The sequence below is a fragment of the Trichechus manatus genome, unplaced genomic scaffold (assembly GCF_000243295.1).
Source record: "Trichechus manatus latirostris isolate Lorelei unplaced genomic scaffold, TriManLat1.0 scaffold00017, whole genome shotgun sequence".
NCBI lineage: Eukaryota > Metazoa > Chordata > Mammalia > Sirenia > Trichechidae > Trichechus > Trichechus manatus.
Genome location: NW_004443953.1, coordinates 6,914,385 through 6,934,394, shown reverse-complemented (window position 1 = coordinate 6,934,394; position 20,010 = coordinate 6,914,385). Strand labels below are relative to the sequence as shown.

The 20,010-nt window shown below is 35.4% G+C and overlaps 1 protein-coding gene across 4 annotated transcripts in view; it reads left to right on the top strand.

Moving 5' to 3' along the window:
- The window catches only part of FBXL4 (F-box and leucine rich repeat protein 4), a 93,566-nt gene that overhangs the window by 25,462 nt on the left and 48,094 nt on the right, over positions 1 to 20,010 (top strand). For 3 of the 4 annotated variants that reach the window (XM_023727576.1, XM_023727577.1, XM_004372410.1), the window contains exons 4-6: positions 3,073 to 3,418; positions 9,771 to 10,015; positions 17,536 to 17,749. In XM_023727576.1, coding sequence (XP_023583344.1) covers positions 3,073 to 3,418; positions 9,771 to 10,015; positions 17,536 to 17,749 — 805 coding nt within the window. The remainder of the gene's footprint in view (positions 1 to 3,072; positions 3,419 to 9,770; positions 10,016 to 17,535; positions 17,750 to 20,010) is intronic. The other variant, XM_023727575.1, reaches the window with a different exon arrangement.

Sequence of the window (20,010 nt, the reverse complement as noted above, 5' to 3'; positions counted from 1 at the left end):
GTTGTTGTTGTGTGCCGTTGAGTTGATTGTGACTCATAGCAATCCTAAAGGGCAAAGTAGAACTGCCCCATAGAGTTCCAGGGAGCAGCTGGTGGATTCGAACTGCTGACCTTTTGATTAGCAGCCTGAGCTATCAACTACTTTGCCACCAAGTCTCTGCCTTGGTGCCCTGTTAAGAGGAAATGAATACAAGGTGGCATAGAGTATCCTGGTCCAGAGGATAAGAACTTCATGGATGCTGTGTAAGAGTCAGAAAATAAGCTAGCTCGGTTAAATTTTCGAAGAGAGAAAAGAGAAGAGAGAAAATATCAAATTGAAATCATTTTAAAGAAACTGACTTGAATAAAGTTATTTGGGGATAAAATTCAGTTGTGTGGATCTTTTTCTTTTTGAGTGTTAAAAGCACGTTGACTACGTAATGTTGAAGTGAAGAAAGCAGAGAGAAGGCGATTGTCACAGAGTATTTGCTGCCAAAGGGAGTTGTTTAAGCAGTCATTTAAGAAATTTTTCATGGTGTAGGCCCCTTGACTTTGTGTCCAAGAAACATGATTTTACCATTTAAGCCAGAATTGACCAGATCCTTGGCATTTTTTTTTTTTTTTTTTAAATCAGAATGCCAGTTTGTTAATTTCCAATTAGAGATTGGTTGGGAGGCGGGCAATAAGGAGGTTCACATATCAGAATACTTGTGTCTTTTATTCCTTCTGTTTTCCTGTTCTTTCACTTTGAACTGCTGAAATGGAACAGGGTTGACAAAAGAACAATTTTCTGCGGACTACAGTGGTCGATACGCTTACTAACCAGGGGATAGTCTCTTTACGAGGAAGCTTTGTGCACCCATGTGCCTGACTTCAAACCTGAATACAAGTCAGAAAACTTACTCTCTCTGGTTTCCATTAACGAAACATCTCTTTTCCTCTCTTGCGTACCTGCTGCTTCTTGGGAGCCTGGAGAGAATTTCCCAGTGGTAACAGCACTACAGCAGTCGCAGAGAAGAGAGTGGTTTAATGATTTGTTCTCGAGCTCTGGACACATAGTAGGCATTCAGTGCGGTTGAAGCACTGGAGGGCGTAGACCAACAGAAAATTGCGTGGCATGTGAAGAGAATGCCGTTGGTTACCACTGGAAAACTGAGTGCTCCAACTGTGGACTGAAGCCCAGCCTGAGGAATTCCAAGATGAATTTCCCACATGTGATCCTCTACCTTTGAAATACTTAGGGCATCAAAGTTTTGCCACATTTATTCAGTAGATAGGTACAGTGTGTGAGAATAAGTAGTAAACATATAAATGTACAGACTATACTGATTAAAGGAGTTAAATTACATCAAAACTGCTCTAGATCTAGAGAATTGAGAGTTGGAGGTATCTCCCAGAAAGTGCGTGTATGTGTGCGTCTGTGTACACGTACACATGCATGTGTGTATGCTTGTATTTGCTTGTACAAGACTGGTTTTTTAAATTCTGGCTTTATTTTTATAGAATAAAAAGAAATTGGCATATTCTCTCCTTAGTAAAATAGACACCTTTCTCTTTTTAGCTTTGAAATGATGTATTCTAGTTCCCTTAGGGTATTTTAAACAAAGATTCGCTTGAGCACATATGCCACAGACTCAGTTTGTATTGGTCTCAGAGTTAATGTTAACTTAATTCAAATGGCCACAGGCCTATAAAATCATTTTTTTGTCTCTTCTTATTATTTTTCTTTGTTACTTTTTAGGTCATTAAGAAAAAGTAAAATATAAATAATGTTTTAGACATACTTCAAAATCTTTCTAAAAACTGATAAGATCCTTAATTCTTCTGCTTTTACTATGCTATCATATTTATAACTTACGATGTATGCATAACTAAATATATAATTTTCATTCTGTAAAGAAGCAGAAGCAAAAATTATACTAAAATAGCATTAATCTTGATGTATTTAAGCATACTAGAAATGTTAAGGAAGACATCTTGACCTACTATTTTGCATATTTTGCAAGATACAGAGAGGACTTTAGTAGATTAACACATTATTAAAATATAGTATTTCTGCTTTAGTCAATATCTTTCTTTAGGCTAATATTTATAATTTTATAATTTAATTTACATTGTGATGTGTTTCAAGCTATACATGAAGCACATGTGTTGTTTGCATGTTTATTTATTGCAAAGTACTTGGTAGAGGTGATTTCCATATTACATTTTCAGTTTTCTGTTAGGCCTCACAGAAACTCCTCATTGAAGCTAAACAATAAAATAGACTGGTTGAGTCCACATGTGTTGAGAACCGGTGTAGGCAGTCATTTTACAGGGTCCTGAGTGGACCGCGTTTCCTGAACATGAGACATTCCTCTAATATCATCTGATGTCGCTTTGCAGTAGCAGCACAAGGATAAGTGAAAACAAAGTTTGAATTTATTTATTGTATGAAAAGTAATGAGTAGTCTGGCTAAAAGGGGAGATTAGTTCATTTGGAGAGGCAGTAGAAAACATGATTCACATATTGTGTTGGATATTTGTTAGGTATTGGAGATACAAGGATGACTAAAACATGACAATAAGATACAAAAGGTGAAATTCAAAAGCATGTAAATAAGAGACAATTTGATAAAACTTTGACAAAACTTAACGATGGTAAAAAGAGAAAATAAAAGATAACATGAAAATTTTGAGTTTGAGGCCAGTAACAGAAATGGAAAAGCTGGAACAGGGGACTTTTGTGAGGCAGGATGGTCAGTTTAATTTCCACAATGGGAGACCTTTATCCTGTGTGCTTTATTCTTGCTCTAAAACTAAATGTTGTTCTTCAGGTACCTCTAATACTGATCACAGTTTTAAAACTGACTTATGTGAAATCTGCAAAAAAGAATTTACTAGGGAGTTGTAAAAATAATTTGAGTAATAAGGTCTATGGCATTTAGTCTTTTAAATCTTTCTTATCTTGGAAATAATACTTGTGTTTTGATTCCAGTTACTTTATTTAATGCCTTTGTTTCACATTGTACTTTATTGGTATGGGGTCATAACTGCATGGTAACAGTAGATCTCATTCTAAACTGTATTATAGGGGAGTTTTTTTCTTTGGCAGATGGGAGATTCTTTGGTCAGAGAGACCTACGAAGGTGAATGGTTCCCAGGCTCGCCAGTTTAAACCTTGTATTAAACAGATAAATTTTCCCACAAATCTTATACGGCTGGAAGTAAATAGTTCTCTTCTGGATTATTACACTGAATTAGATGCAGTTGTGCTACATGGTATGAAGGACAAGCCAGTGCTTTCTCTCCAGACTTCACTTATTGACATGAATGATCTAGAAGATGATGATTATGAAGAAAAGGATGATTGTGGAATGGACAATCTTAACAAAAAGTTTAGCAGTGCTACCCTCAGGGAAGGGCCAAATAATGGATATTTTGATAAACTGCCTTATGAGGTAAGCAAAAAATATTTAGTAGCAATATTGGACATATCACTATAGGTTTTTAACTGTTTAGTTATTCATGGTCATTTTGCTAGATATTAAAGAAATAGAAGCATTGGTAAGGTACACATAATCTGATATATAGTATATTTTGGTTTTTGAAAAACTAGACAAAATTATATTAAGTAATTTTACCTCTTTTCTTTCGGATTGACTTTAATGATTCTGAATGTAGTATTAAATATATGTTATTGTATCATTAATTAACAATAAGGAATCCCCGGGTGATGCAAACAGTTAAGCACTTAACTACTAGCCAAAAGGTTGGTGATTCAAACCTACCCAGAGTCGCCTCGGATGACAGGTCTGGCGATCTGCCTCTGAAAGGTTACAGCCTTGAAAACCCTATGGAGCAGTTCTACTCTGCACACATGGGTTCACCATAAGCTGGAATTGACTGGACAGCAACTAACAACAGTAACAATTAACAGTGATCAACGTAAGTAAACCCATAGTAAATTAATACTCTGCATTAATTCATAATTATATAAATGTGGACAGTATATGCTCAACTTTTATACCATTTATGTTAAAGATGATTTGCTGTTAAAATTAAGAGTATTAATGACATTGTGAGAGGAATGCTTACGCCACTTAGTAGTCCACAATTTCTTGAAGCTTCGTTTCTTCTTCTGTACTGACTCTGTTCTGTATTCTTCTAACTAACAATACTTTTTGGTCTAGGTAGGCAGAGGGGCTTTACCTGGAAATACTTCTTTTGTGTCTGATTTGAGGTTCTGTTTTCAGTATGTCTCTGTAGGGGCACACTGCAATATATTTCTTAATCCTGGCTTCTAGGCTTAAATACCAGTAGCGTATCAGTCATGTGACAACCAAAACTTCCTCCCACGTGTTTCCAAATACCCCGTGGGATTGGGGCAGGCCCAGGCATTTCTGTCTTTGCTAAAGACTACTGTATGTGGTTATAAATAATATAACCAAATTTCTTAAGAAAAGTTTACTCTTAGATTTTAACTAATTCAGACTATCCCCCTTCCAAATTGGTGGATATTTTAGGTTTCATTGTAATAACATAAGTAGCTTAGCTTTCATGGAACAATACAACACCTCTTGAATGCCAAACAGTATTAATAACTATAATGTCTGTACAACATTTTACAGTTTACATCCTGTGAAATAGCTAAAGTTGCCACATCAAGATGAGTGTAAGAGTCCATGCTAATTCAGTCAGTCAGCCATGGAAGCAAGATCCAACTCAGCACTTCTAATTCATGTTTTGTGTTATGGAAAGGAAGCTTCACAGATTGGACAAGAGCTTTCTGGCCCTTATGGTGAGGATGGAGGAAAGATGAAGGAAGAGTTGAGTTGGGGAAAGAGAGAAGCATGGGATATTGACAGTATCATTGATAAGTGGAGAATAGACCAGCAGGAGGTCAGGATGAGAGGCAGGGACACATTAGGAAGCTAGTGCAATAATTTAGGCAAAAATTGATGAAGAGGTCCCCGTGATTTATCAAAGCAGACTTGGTGTTGATTACAATAGGTAGTTGCCATTTGAGTTTGAAACTCAGGAGGAAGTTCTAATTTATATCTGAGTGAGTCTACTCAAAAGAGAGGAAACGAACCACAGTAGGTGAAATACCAGTGAAACTCTAGAGTGAGACTATAAGGGTCATATAGAAGATCGGAGGGTCTTAAGAGCAAAGTGTTGTGAAGCTACGAAAGTACAGAAAACATAAAAAGGATTTAACATTGACTGCCATGGAGAACGAAGCTAGAAGCAGGACTTCAGACTGGTGCTTTCTGGTTCCCAGGAAGTTATACATAAGAATCACCTAGAGCTCTTGTTAAAATGTAGATTCAGATTCAGTATATCTGGGGCGGAAATGCAAATTCTCTGTAGGGACCTTGTTAGGCAAATTCTCAGCAGGGTTTCAAACCGGAAAAAACCTGTTCAAAACCCTGGTCAGAAGTGTCACACTTGGAGATCATTGATGGCCCTTTACCATTATCAGTTTGGTGGACAATGACCATAGGGTAAGAGATGAGACAACTTTACCATCCTTGGCTAAGAAGAGGGGAGGAGGCAGAGCCAAGAAGTGTTTATGTTCTGAGTATAAGCAGAAAAAATGTACTCTATTAATGTATTCAAATTATGGGCTGAAATAGAGTGGGAAGGTTTTTGTTTGGGTGCAGGTTGGGAGAGATTTCAGCATGTTTATACACTGAAGGGAAGGAGTCAGTAGAGAGGGAAAGATTAAAATACATGAGGGGCTTAATTAATACAAAAAGTTCTGTACAAGACAGCAGGAGATGGAATCAGTAGTTCTAGAGGGACACGTAAGGAATACCATGTAAAGAGTTAATGCTGCAAAATACTGAATGATCACAGTGAGCAAGAAGAGAAACTCTTAAAAAGCAATTTGAAGGTAACCCAAATTATTTAAATGAAAAAAATGTACATATGTCAAGTGATATAATGTTTCTACAGTTGAAAATAATTGTATCATGAATAGAGTATTTTGGTAGTCCTTCCCAACACATCACATCCTGTATTCATGTGGTATCAAAAGGTACTTCGTGCTAGGATACCCCCGTATAAAAACACATTTTGACAGACACTAGATACTTGATGAGTAATGATTAATGACTATTATCTTGTAAACTTGAAACCTGTTACCTTTTATTTAATCATAGTCTCAGAGATTTTTCATTACTTGTTCTATTTTGATATTTGCTTTGAATGTAATATTATCATAGAATGTTTTCACACAATATATACATCTTTTAATACAGTAACTTTTTGGAACCATGCCAGAAGTTGCTAGCAGTTATTTAAATTACAAATCATCTGAAAAGAGTGAATTGTTTATCCTCTGAAGCAGGGATATATCTAATTTTTAGTGCCTCTTTGCACTGATTGCTTAAAAATTCTGCTGAAATAACTTACAGTATTATAGTCAAAACAATAAAATTTTAATTCATTCTACAAAAATTTACTGTTGCCAAGCTCAGGTGATTCATAGCTTCTTTCAAACATTTAAGGAGCATATAATTCCTATATTGTTTAAACTCTTTCATAGCATAAAGAAAAAGGGAAGTTTTCAACTTTTTTATGAAACCAGTGTAAACACTGATTAAGATAGCACACAAGAAGAAAATTACAGACCAGTTTTACTTAAGAATATTAGTACAAACATCTTAAATAAAATAACAGCAAATAGAATTGTTTTAAAAGAATAATAAGGTGAAATAATCCAGAATTTATACCTGGAATTCAGGGTGTTTTCATAATAATACTATAGTACTAAGTCAAAGGAAAAAAATCCTGCAATCATCTCAGTAGATGTACAAAATTGTTTGACAAATGACACCGAGGTAGATATCCAAATTTTTATCCATTTCTGATTGTTTAAAAATGGTTTATTAACATATCTGTTGTCTACTACCCCGGAAAATTCTGGAAAAGGAGAGCAATGGAAGGACACTAGTTCTGTCTGTTATTATGAAGCTACAGTATTGATATTTGTGGGTTGACAAGGTAGATTCTAATTTGCAACCAAACAGTTCAATGCATTCCAACACCTAACTTTTAAAAGTTTAGAACAGCGCATATTTATTTGACCTAGAAAGCTATTGATAAGGAAGAAATAATGGAGAAATAAGTAGAGCAGAAGAGAATCCAGAAACAGACCAACAGGAAAAAAGGAAACATTTATAACTTACTTGGTAGAGAGCTAATTTTTGTAATTAAAAAAAGAAGAGGAAGAACTGCAAATAAAAACAACTGTGTCATACTGTGTTTTTGGGGTTTTTTTTGCCTTTCAGAATGGCAAAATTTAAAGATTTGATACCAGTGGTGCCTAGGGTACAGGTGAATAGTGCTTTTATACGTTGCTCGTTGTCTTGGTTATCTAGTGCTGCTATAACAGAAATACCACAAGTGGATGGTTTCTACAAAGAGGAGTTTATTCTCTCACAGTCCGGTAGGCTATACAAGTCCAATTCAGAGCGTCAGTTCCAGGGGAATGCATTCTCTGTTGGCTCTGGAGGAAGGTCTGTGTCATCAATCTTCCCTTAGTTTGGGAGCTTCTCTGTGCAGGAACCTCAGGTCCAAAGGACACGCTCTGCTCCAGGCACTGCTTTCTTGGTGGTATGAGGTTCCCAACTCTCTGCTTGCTTCACCTTCCTTTTATCTCTTATAAGATAAAAGGTGGTGCAGGCTACACCCGAGGGAAACTCTGTTTACATTGGATCAGGGATGTGACCTTAGTAAGGGTGTTACAATCCCACCTTAACCCTCTTTAACATAAAATTACAGTCACAAAATGGAGGACAACCACACAATACTGGGACTCATGACCCAGCCAAATTGATACACACATTTTTGGGGGGACATAATTCAGTCCATGACACTCATGGATGTATAAATTGGTGAAAAAAACATTCTGAATGGCAATTTTGGATGTAGATGAGATCTTTTAAATGCATGGAATTTATCCCAAGAATATACTGCAGAAGTTTCCGAAGATATAAATACATATGTACCTACAATACAATGATATTGCAACATTGTTTGCAATAGGAAAAAGAACAGGAAATGTTATAAAATAGAATGGGTGAATCTGTATGTACAGATACAGGATGATGTACAAGGTATGTCATTAAATGAGAAAAGCAAGGTATAGAACAGTATATATGGTACCATTAAATTTTAGTGCAAATCCAAGAGTAGAATTTCATACACATTTATTTGGAAGGGAGCATAAAAACTGTTAAACAGTGATTATCTCTGGGGAGAGAGGCTGGTAGATCTAGAGTAGAGAAGGAGAAACTTCTCATTTCATACCTTTCTTAAATGGGTTTTCTAATTTTTTGCCTGTGTTTTTTGTTTGTTTATTTGCTTGTTTGTACAGTATTTTACAGGTCAGCAGGGTTATCTGAATGATGAGATTGTGAGCTAATTTTTAATTTAATTTTAATTTTATTTCTTGTATTTCCCTGTTTTAAAGCATGCCCGTGCACACACACACACACCCCTTAATGTTATTTTTTAAAAGCCTAGTTCAAATTCTAAAAATAAATAGCAACAGCACCGCAAACGTTACTATATTCAAGATGTATATTAGTCAGCCTATGCCCATATTTTAGAAACATTCTTTAAACTTATTTTAAAAATCATTTTGTGGTCATTCTTTATTCTGTAAAATTTTGGCCTACAACAGTGAAATTCAGACCTGAAATTAATACTGATCCGAGATAGTGAAATAGATTGAAGAAGAACCTTTAGGTTAAAGGACATATTTATAAAACAAAAAATATAGCTACACTAAATCCACAGCCTTAAGTAAAAAACTCAACTTCCTCTCTCATCTAAATATGTTTTTTACCATTAACAAATATTTGATCTCTTTTTTCCTTTGTGTTTTATTTTTTGTTCAGAATAGTCTATTTAGCAATAGTTCTTTGAAAACTAGTTTAGAAATCTCTAACTTTTTACCCATTAAGAAAAAAAATCTTGGCACTAGTTCAAGGAGACAGTTTTAATTAGATATAAAAGGTCTTTCTAATTACATCTCCTTAATGCTTTTTGTATGTTTGCTACTCCATCATCACTGCCAATTGCCTTTTCTCTTTCCTGGAATTTTGCAGTAGTTCCCAGTCTGGTTTTTCATCCTGCCTCCTTACCTCCAGTAGGGCTCCTTGCGTAATCTTTCTAAAACACAAATCTGACCATATCACTCTGCAGCATGAATCCCTTCAAGGCTCCTCATTGCCCTTTGTAACCCAGTCCCTTGGCATTAGTCCTGCCTTTCACCTGGTTACCCCTCCGGCTTTTAAAACTGAGCCTTCCTGGCACAAGTGCACTTTCACTTTGGGGTTTGGCTTGTGTCTTGTGTGGGCTCCAGTAGCATTCTGTGCTTCTCTCCATCAAAGCTATTACAGTAAATCATTATAATAACCAATCCCTGCTGTGGTATCAACAATGAGAGTGGGGACTCCTTTATCACCAGTATCTGGTGTATAATAGATGTTCACTAAATACTGAGTCTATAAAAAATTGTATTATTCAACAGCTTATCTCCCAGGATACATCTTTGCACCCTAAGAAAGTGAGGAGTCAACCTGAGCTGAATACACTTGGAACAGTTTTGAAATGCAATATAGTCTTATGCATGTACGATTTCTTTGCATTTGGATAATTATGTTGAATGTTGATTTATTTTCTATGTGAAAATATTTTTATAAAATAATACTATTATTTATTAGACCTTATATGCTTAATAAAGTGATATTTGTTGTTTTTCAGTCTTGATAATCTTGGTTTCTCTGTTTTATGTAGCTCATTCAACTGATTCTGAATCATCTTACACTACCAGACCTGTGCAGATTAGCCCAGACTTGCAAGCTACTGAACCAGCATTGCTGTGATCCTCTACAATACATCCAGCTCAATTTGCAACCATACTGGGCAAAACTAAATGACACATCTTTGGAATTTCTACAGGCTCGCTGCAGTCTTGTCCAGTGGCTTAATCTATCTTGGACAGGCAACAGGGGCTTCATCTCTGTTTCAGGATTTGGCAGGTTAGTGCAAAGCTTTGATGAGATTTTTTCACCGGCAAGACTGTATTTACTATGTTTTTACAAAAGTTGGAAATTATATACCATATACTTCAAAGATACAAAATAAAAAAGAAACACATTTTGTGTATCATCATGTTCAGAATACTGCCGCTTATAGAAATGAATGAGTTTTACCATCCTCTTTAGCTAACCTTCATAATAATATGAAGGGAAATTATGCCCTTTACCTCAAATTTTTTAAATCTCATGTAACTTTCAATAGAATTCCTTTTTTTTCCTTTCTTGTATTTTCAGCACAGATGATTCACACATTTTAAAAAGTATTTGAAAATCAAAATCTACTTCTCTAATGTGATTTGTCAGAAATGGAAAACAATTTATTATAGAACATTTTTAATTAAATCTTAATTACATGTGCAATACATCACCCAAATTTAGAAGCTCATTTAAACTAATTATGTTGAAAATGCAATTGCATGCTAAATAGGCGACCACACTTGTAGACCTGCCCAGGTGTTTTTGCTCCTTTCTATTTAAGCATTTTGTTTCCTTACTATTAAATGTCACCTGTTAAACATTTGAAAGCTTGCACAAGTGCATGTTCATTTAGTAATGGCATAGTAATTTTTCTCATGATACGAACAGGTGTTTTTCTCTTAACCTTCATGATGGTTGTTCTCACTGTATATCACAGTATAATCCTATCATTTTCATTAAGTTAAATAATGAAAGAGTAGAAACTTTGGGGAAAATTACCTGTTATTTTTGATTAGTGAATAATCTTTTACTCTGTTTTTAAAATCTAAAAATGAGCTATTGGTATCCCTACACACACCTCTAGTTGGCTGCGTTCTTGGACAGTGTTTTATGAATTAGAAATTGGTATATTGAGCCTTGCTTCCCCTTGACTCAGATTTCAAAAATACAGATGGAGTTCCAGAAATAAATATTTGATCCCACTAGATTCAGATGAAGTAATAATGTTAAAATAGTAACAATGTGTTCAAAATGCTAACATTGATTATTTATGCATCAAAGGAAAACATAAACATGCAGTAATCGCTTGTAGCACATAGTGAAACCGTGGATGCCCTGGATTTGTTTTCTGCCAGATAGAGCTAGGGGAAAGGGTTCTTAGATAAAACATTATGGTATTGTGGATCAGAAGTCAAACGATTTTATAACATGTTATATGTATTAAATCATTTTTGATTATGTAAATTTGCTTAACAGGGTATATCTGTAGTAGAAAAAATACAGCCTACATAGTCCTTTCTACTTCCTCCTGCCCACAGCACACACACTTCATCTGCACATTTCTTCTCTGCTAGTAGGACCAGGAAGAACTGAAGCTAATGATAACTGTGGGTATTTAGAGCATATAGTATCAATCATAAACCAAGACTAACTGAATATGAGAACAGATAGAACAATTGGTATCAGTAAACATTATTTTACATTATAAGGACCTTTAGGGTGTTTTAATTACCTTCATAGCTCTTCACACAATGTTTTCGCTATTAGGAATTTATGAAGTGTTTGTTTTCACCCTTTGTTTGCAAGGTATTATACTGGGTGTTGCTGACCATGTAAAGAGGTATATGTGATATATAATATAGTTCCTGCCTCCAGGCTACAGACAAAATAAAGATAAATACATAAACATATCCTTTATATATTTATATAAATAAAATAACAGAATGGCAACTAATCGAGTATAGACATTAAAGAAAACATCGGGAGTGTATGCTGAAGTCCAGCTTCTTTGGTAAATTGATGTAGATGACCATGATACAATGAGTAAAATGTAAATGTACTATTAACTCAATGTTTTAAAACTCTATATGGCTCATTCTGGTGTATAAGAAGCAGCACAGTTGTGAGAAGAAAACTTAGCAATGCTATGTTTTAAATTTTAGACTGATAATGGATAAGATCCTTTGCAAGGTTAGAGCTTCAGTCTACTTTCTCACCAGCAGTTTTGCTTGCATTATCAATTCACCCAGGTTAGTTGCTGTGGGGCTGTTTGAATAATCACAAAAGTGTATACATTAATTTATGTTCTCCATATTTTACTGTAGTATTTCAGCCAATAAAGCCATAAATCTTGATAGCATTCTTTTAAGCATAGTCACTGTTTGCATTAAGAAAAGAAAAAGTTTAAATAACAGGAAGAGAGACTCTTTTTTTGCGGAGGGGAGTATTGGAGTTTTGCCTCCTGATTGCTGTTGGCCCCCTTGACATGACTGCTGAATTGATAGTCATTATGGCTTGTAGGCAGCATTCCCAGAATAAACAATAAATATTCATAACTTGATTATTAATGAATAATCTATGAATAAGTATGGTCTATTTATGCTCATTACTGTGAAGAAGACTTATTTATACTTTAAAGAAAAGAAGTACATTTTTAAACTAGAGACCAATGATGAGGAGCTGCTTTTTTAGCAAGTCTCTGGGAAAAAGTTTGATATAGTTTATTTTGTTGCCTAAAAACTTTATCCCCCACATGTTAAAACTGTTTAACTGGATTTTAAAGGTTTTTTTTTTTTTTTTTTTTAGGAATCTGTAGTATTCAGCATACCAAGGAAATAGGTTAAATTGGAATAATGAGAACTTCAAACTTTTAATCAGTTATTAAAATCCTGTTCTATCTGCAGATTTGTCATTTGAAACTTCGAGTACTGCTCAAGCATATCATTACTCATTAAAATCATGTCTATATAATTCCACTTTCCTTTTCTAATGTGGTCCCCTAAAGTTTTGGATATCCCTTTGCCTCCCTGCCTGTTTGTGCTTTGAGGCTTAATGATATGACATCATTCTGATGTTCAAAAGCCTTAGGTTCATTTTCCACTACCATTTTTTTCAAATAGTTGCACAAACTAATCACCTTGATCTCCACCTCAGTTATAAATGGGTTTTCACCCCTAACATCTCTACTTGTTGTAAGTAGTATATATTCATTCCTTCAGAAAACATTCTTGGGTATTCTAGATGCAAGAAGTTTAATAGATGTTTTGACACAGAGCTTGAGTTTTATGATCTAAAGAGCTTATTGCCCGTTCATAGATGTGTGTGTTCAGTTGTCTGCCTTTGTTTTATACAGTTGTCTTTTTAGTCCATCAACTCCTAGACAGTAGAGATAATTTTAAGACTTTCTTTCCCCTTCTTTCTACCATTGCTAGATAGTACCATACACAACTAAGCAGGAAGTTTTGTTTTTAATGGCTTTATGTTGTATCAGATATATTAAATGATGCTGTAAATTATTTGGGATTAAAATTATCTTAAATATATTTTTGTAAAACTCAGTGAGGGTCAGCTAACAAAACATAAGATTAGAAATCAGAAGCATGGATGTTATACTTAATTCTCTCCTTACCTTTATACTTCAGGCAGGTTATGAGGATTAGTGCTTTTTTTTGTAATGAGTAAACTCAGATTAAATCGTTCATTCATGTGATGTTAATTATTTTAGGGTGCAAGTTACCATTTAGTAAATTGTTTCTTATGTACTTGTATTACTCTGGACAAGTTAATTCACCTCATAGGAATAAACAATTTATTTCTCTCTCCAGAGGCTCCTTTTTTCATAGCAGGAGACCTAGTTTGGGAATGTTTATGTGAATGTAGGTCTTCTCAGAATACTCTCGATATCAAGAAATACTTTATGAGAATTCACATGGAATGAATAGGTTAAAGGAAATGAAGAAGCTGTTGTTCTCCTTTTAAGTGATGGATATCACAGTTGAGATGAATAAAAAGATGACAGAGACAAAAACATATATGTAATTATTCATTTTTCAAAAGCTTATATTAAGAGAATTTAAAAAAAGTAACAAAGAGTTGAGTCCAGCTAATGGAGTTTGCTGCTACTTCTGCCTCTGTGGGATGGAGATGTTTAGGAAGACAGTATGGGGATATTGACCAAATAATCTGTTCAGGGTAGAAATATGCACTGTAGGAATCTTCGAGAAAAAGAGTGAGAAAGGTAGTATTGGCATGATCTTAGTGTTTATTGTGCTTTCAGATTCTACCATTGGTTAAATCAGCCTGGCAAGTTTTTTACTGCCTGGTAATAGTTGACTTTCTGATAATTGACTTGATATCACTCTATAATTCTTTGGAGGGGAAAAGTTCAGTGATGAGAGCAAAGAGAAAAGAGATATCAAGGCATTCTAAGCTCAAATATCCAAAAGAAAAAAAAAAGTAACACAAAGTCCTTCGTCACATAATGAAGGCCTTAACATGATAAGTGCCTGAAGATTTTAATCATAAGAGAGTTAATATATTCATTTATCTTTTATAATCTGCCAATTATTTTAGATGTATCAAACAAAAATAGGGTATCCTTTAATACTATGAAATCCTAGATTGCTAGCTTATGAATAATGAAGAACCCTTACAACTACTGTATATACTCGAATTTAGGTAAAAATATGAATTTCATCTTATTTCTTGGAAATAGTTGCCCCTATTAGGCAAAAAAATCCCCAAGCCACTAGAACTTAGTAGTTTCAGTAATAGAGGAAAATTAAATGCACTAGGTGAATTTTCATAATTGTAAGATTCCTTCAACAAAGTCTTATCACGTTTGTTATGTGCCTGACATTGTGCTAAATACTGCTGAATACTAACAATCTATTTAAGACACCAAAGGATTTGAGGCAGCTTTTAAAACCCAGTATAAAAAAATTAATAAGAATATTGAGGTTAAAAGGAAAATAATGGTTGGAAAATAAGTGATGCTGTAGTACAATTTAGTATATAGAATTGCCAAACTCAGGCATGTCGTAATTTATTATATACTTGGCTACCTAAGCAGCACAAACGGTTTGAGCTTGACTGCTAACCTAAAGGTTGGCAATTTGCACCCACCCAGTGGTACTGCGGAAGAAAAGGCCCAGCAATCTGTTTCCGTAAAGATTACAACCAAGAAAACGCTTGGGACAGTTCTACTCTGTAACACATGGGGTTGCCATGTGTTGGAATCAACTAAATGGCAACAACAACCTCTGAAATAGATCCAGAATCTGAGTACTTACCACCACATCCACTGCACCACCTGGACCCAGTACTCCATCCTTTCATCCCTGATTACTGTACTGATTCCCTATTGGTCCCTGATGGTCTCTGTTCCCTGTTCAGTCTGTTTTTCAAACAGGAACCAGAGTGATCCTGTTGAAACTCAGGCGAGGTCAGGTCACTCCTCTGCTCAAAACCCTCTGGTGATTGGGAATCCTGTCTTCCTCAAAATAAAAGCCAAAGTCTTTATAGTGATACACACTAAGTGAGCTGTCCCTCTGCCCCCCATCTACTCCTCATCTCCCTCTCACTTCGTGCCTCCTCCTTACTGTTCCTCGCTTTACCTGTTAGCCAGTCCCAGAGCCATTGTGCTTGCCCTCCTGGAGTGCTCTTCCTCTAGCTGTCTGCTTCCCTCACTTCCTTTATTCAGGTGTTTACTCACTTTCTCAGTGAGGCATCTCTGACCACCCTGTCTACCCTTGATACTTCCTATTCCCCTTCCCTGCTTTTTTTTTCCCTCTCCTTGACACTTTTCACTTTCTAACATTCTGTCTAGGAGGAAGTGATGGTTCGGTTGTGGAATTCTCACCTTCCATGCAGGAGACCCGGGTTTGATTCCCAGCCAGTGTACCTCAAGCACAGCCACTGCTCATCTGTCAGTGGAGCCTTGTGTGTTGCTAGGATGTTGAACAAGTTTTAGTGGAGCTTCCAGATTAAGACTAAGTCAGGTAATACAAGGACTAAAAAGAGAGGCCATTGAGTTTGGCATTTAAAAGGAAACAGTGAATTTAGGGAGAGCAGAACACAGATTGCAGTTGGTTCAGGATGAATGAATGTTCAGTGTAAATAAGATGTTGTGGCTACTAGGTTGTTCACAGTATTTAAAATACAATATGTAGCAACTGAATTTCTTCTTCTTGTATGAAAATGAGATGGCCAAGATGTAACTTTTATTTTAATGTTTGTGAAATGCTTTAACCTTTACAAGCTGCTTTCGTCGTATTTGATGTTTAAAACCACGAGGTGGTTTGTGAGTGGTGTTACATTCTTCAAGTTTGCCTTTCACAGCTGAGGAAATGCTGAGACTTGGGTAACTGCCTTTCCTAAGGTCACATGCAAGGAAGTAGTGGAACAAAGCAAAAAATTCATCTTTGACTTATAATCCATTGTTACTTACTTTCTTGAAATAAAAGTGATCTAATTAGTCAATTTTATTGTGTATTTGTTCTTATAAGCTCATTAAACCATTTAGGAAAAAGATGTGGCACTTTGAAGTCTATTACCTATGTGATACTGACAGGCAAGAAAATGTCAAGAGATCTAGAGAGAAATAATTGGTGCACTGTTTAAGGGTTCAATTTGTTCAGTTAATGAAGTTTTATGGACTCAAATACTGTTATTGTTGTTGTGTGCCATTGAGTCGATTCCAACTCATAGTGACCCTATATGACAAAGTAGAACTGCCCCCATAGGGTTTCCTTGGCTGTAATCTTCATGGGAGCAGATCACCAGGTGTTTTCTCCTGCAGAATGGCTAGTGGGTTCAAACCACTGACCTTCCAGTTAGCAGCCGACTGCTTAACCACTGCACCACCAGGGCTCCTTACTCTATTATTAGACTCACATTTACTTTTATATTGTTTTTCAGGTGATGATTATGGACAGAAATGTCTCTTAACCCCAACCTGTAATATAACTAAAATAAATAACTGTGACTCCTACTCTGATAAGAAGTTTTGTGTCCTACACCTTGGATTATAACATCAAGCAGTCTAACTGCTAAATAGTAACACAGGGAACATATCACAACGGTACAATTAAGCCAACCCATGAATTTTCTGAGTTAGGGAACTCTGGTCTGATTTGTTTTGGGGTCATTTAATTTAAAGCAGTCACTTTGTGTGTATTGTTCAAAATATATTAACCAGTACTGGATGGGTGTTGGAGCCCTGGTGGTGCAGTAGTTAAGAGCTATGGCTGTTAACCAAAACAGGTTGACAGTTCGAATCCACCAGCTGTTTCTTAGAAACCCTATGGGGCAGCCCTACTCTGGTTTATAGGGTTGCTATGAGTCGGAAATTGACTCGATGGCAGTGGGTTTTTTTTTTTTTATTTTTGTATGGGTATTGCTAAGGGGGAGAATATCTTCCAAGAGCTTATAGATTTTTGTTTTGTTTTGTTTATGGCTTTACCAACTCAGATGTGAGTTATAAGTAAGTGGGAGAAATACACCCTCTGCTAAATTTTCCATTTAGTGTTAGCTGACTTTTTAAGTGATGTGACTTTACTTATCTCCTCAGGTTGATTTATTTTAGCTTAACCATGTATATTTCAGTATGCAATGAATGAGAATTTAGGCTAAGCAAGTTTTACATGTTCCTTAATTGAAATCCATTTTTCTAAGAATATCTTCTTAGAATTAATATAATTCCAAAGTCCTTAAGAAAATGTCTTTTAATTTTATAAAATTCACACAGAACATTGTTTTTACAGGTTCTTGAAGGTTTGTGGATCTGAATTAGTCCGCCTTGAATTATCTTGCAGCCACTTCCTTAATGAAACTTGCTTGGAGGTTATTTCTGAGATGTGTCCAAATCTACAGGAATTAAATCTCTCATCTTGTGACAGACTGCCACCTCAAGCTTTCAACCACATTGCCAAATTATGCGGCCTTAAAAGACTTGTTCTCTATCGCACAAAAGTAGAGGTAAGAATTGTTGTTAGTTGCTGTGGAGTCCATTCTGACTCGTGGCAACCCCATGTGTAACTCATCATTTATATCTTTGCTACTTTACTGAAAATCTGGTTGCCTTTACTTGCTCATTGTAATGTGATTTCTAATTTTTAAACAGGTTTAAGTTTATGGATACTCCAAAATTATTAGAGCTGATTCAGTCATTTCCAAGTTATTAAGAGTCTATTACGTTTGTCTTTTTAAATTATAAGGAGGTGTTCTTCTTCTCTATCCTCTTAAAATTTTGGGATGCTGTTCATGTACCTAGGTAAAGAAGCAAACAATGGGTTGTGAGCTGAAATGCTGGCAGAGACTGAATTAGAGACAGGAGGATAGTGTGCAAGAAGACATTGACATGGGTGGGGAGGAAGCAAAGTGGAATTTATCTAGGATCAGACTTAGGGGTTAAAATTCCTGATATTATAGTGCAGGGAATCTCATTATAGAAAAATGTACTCATAGCATATATGTATATTGGTCTACCTGCTTTTTTTCCCACATAGTATCTCTAGGATAGAGATGTATCTCTACATCTTTCCAACTCAGTACATATAGTACCTGACTCTTCTATGGCTATGTGGTGTGCCGTTTTACATGTTATACCATAAGGTATTCGACCATTGCCCAAATGATCAACATTGAGGTTTTTCCAGTCGTTTTCCTTTTACAGAGTACCTAACAATAACATTCTTCTGCGTATAGCTTTACATGTACATGCTAGTCTTAGAGGTGGTATTGCTGGGCTGAAGGGTATCCTCCCCCTTTTTTTTTTAAGTAGGTCATATGTGGGGATCCTGTAATAAACATCCACTTTCTGTCATATGCTCACTTCTCTGCTCCAGGCATGTTGGTCTTCTTTGTATTCCTTGAACATTCTGACCTGGTCCCAACTCAGAGCTTTTTGCACTTGCTCTTCTGCCTGCCTGGAATATTCTTCAGCTCATTGCATGGCTGTGCTCTTCTCAGCTCAGCATTCAATTTAAATTTCGCTTCCAGAGATGACTTCTTGGACACTGAGAAAAAGTAACTCCTCTTCTAGTTTGTTTCTTTCACATCACCCAGTTTTACTTCCTTGTTAACATGCTCACCAATCTCTAAAATCATCTTATTTAATTCGTTTTCTTGCTCGTTGTCTTTCTTGATGGTGGGAGCCTTTTTTATCTTTTTCGTTTCTGTGTTCCCAGTATCTAGAATAGTACTTGGTAAAAGTTAGCTATTCAATAGTATGTGTTAAATGAATGAATAAAGGTGACCCAATTACTTTTCCAAAATGGTATACCAATTACTTTCCCACTGTAGTGGACCCTTGCCAGTCTTGACTGTTACCTTGCTCAAGGTACTTAATCTCTCAGAATCTCAGTTTCCTCACATCTAAAATAGGGATAATAAAAATACAAGTCTCATAGGGTCATTGTGAGAATTAAATTATGTATTAACTGCTCACACAGTGGCTGGAACATAGAAACTCAATAAATGTTAGCAGCTAATACTAGTTAATAGTATGATCATCATCATCATGGCAATTTTGTAGTATGTTTTACTATCTGCTAGGAAAAGTCTCCCCTCACTGTTTATCCTTTTTAGACATATTTTTGTAAAACCTTGCATATTTATTCTTCTAAAATATATATTTCAGCAGTTTGTCAAGTTTCTCAAAAATATACCATTACATTCATTATAATTCATTTTGCTTTCTAACAAAACTTAGTAATAAGTTCACATTAAGTCTTGTTTTATTTACAAGAAAATGTTATAGTTTTCTTAATAGAGGTCTTATATCTTTCTGGTTAAATTTATTTTGTATTATAGTCACTGTTTTCCATTAAATTTTAACTGGTTCTTTTTACTTTAAAGGAGAATGTGATTTTTTTTTTTTTTGTATATTTATCTTATATCTACTCACCTTATTAAATTCTTATGTTTGTTCTAATAGTTTTTACTGAGGTCTACTGGATTTTCTAATCATACAGTCATATAATCTGGAATTAATATACTTTTTCTGTCTTTTCCAGTATTTATAGTGTTACTGCACTAGGTAGAACTTCATAAATAATGTGAGAATAGAGTCACATCAGGCATACCAGACTAATATAGTGAGAATGCTTTAATGTTTAACTTTTTTTATGTTAATACAGCAAATATTTGAGTACATATTATGTACCCTGGTGGCACAGTGGTTAAGAACTCGGCTGCTAACCAAAAGGTCATCAGTTCAAATCCACCAGCTGCTACTT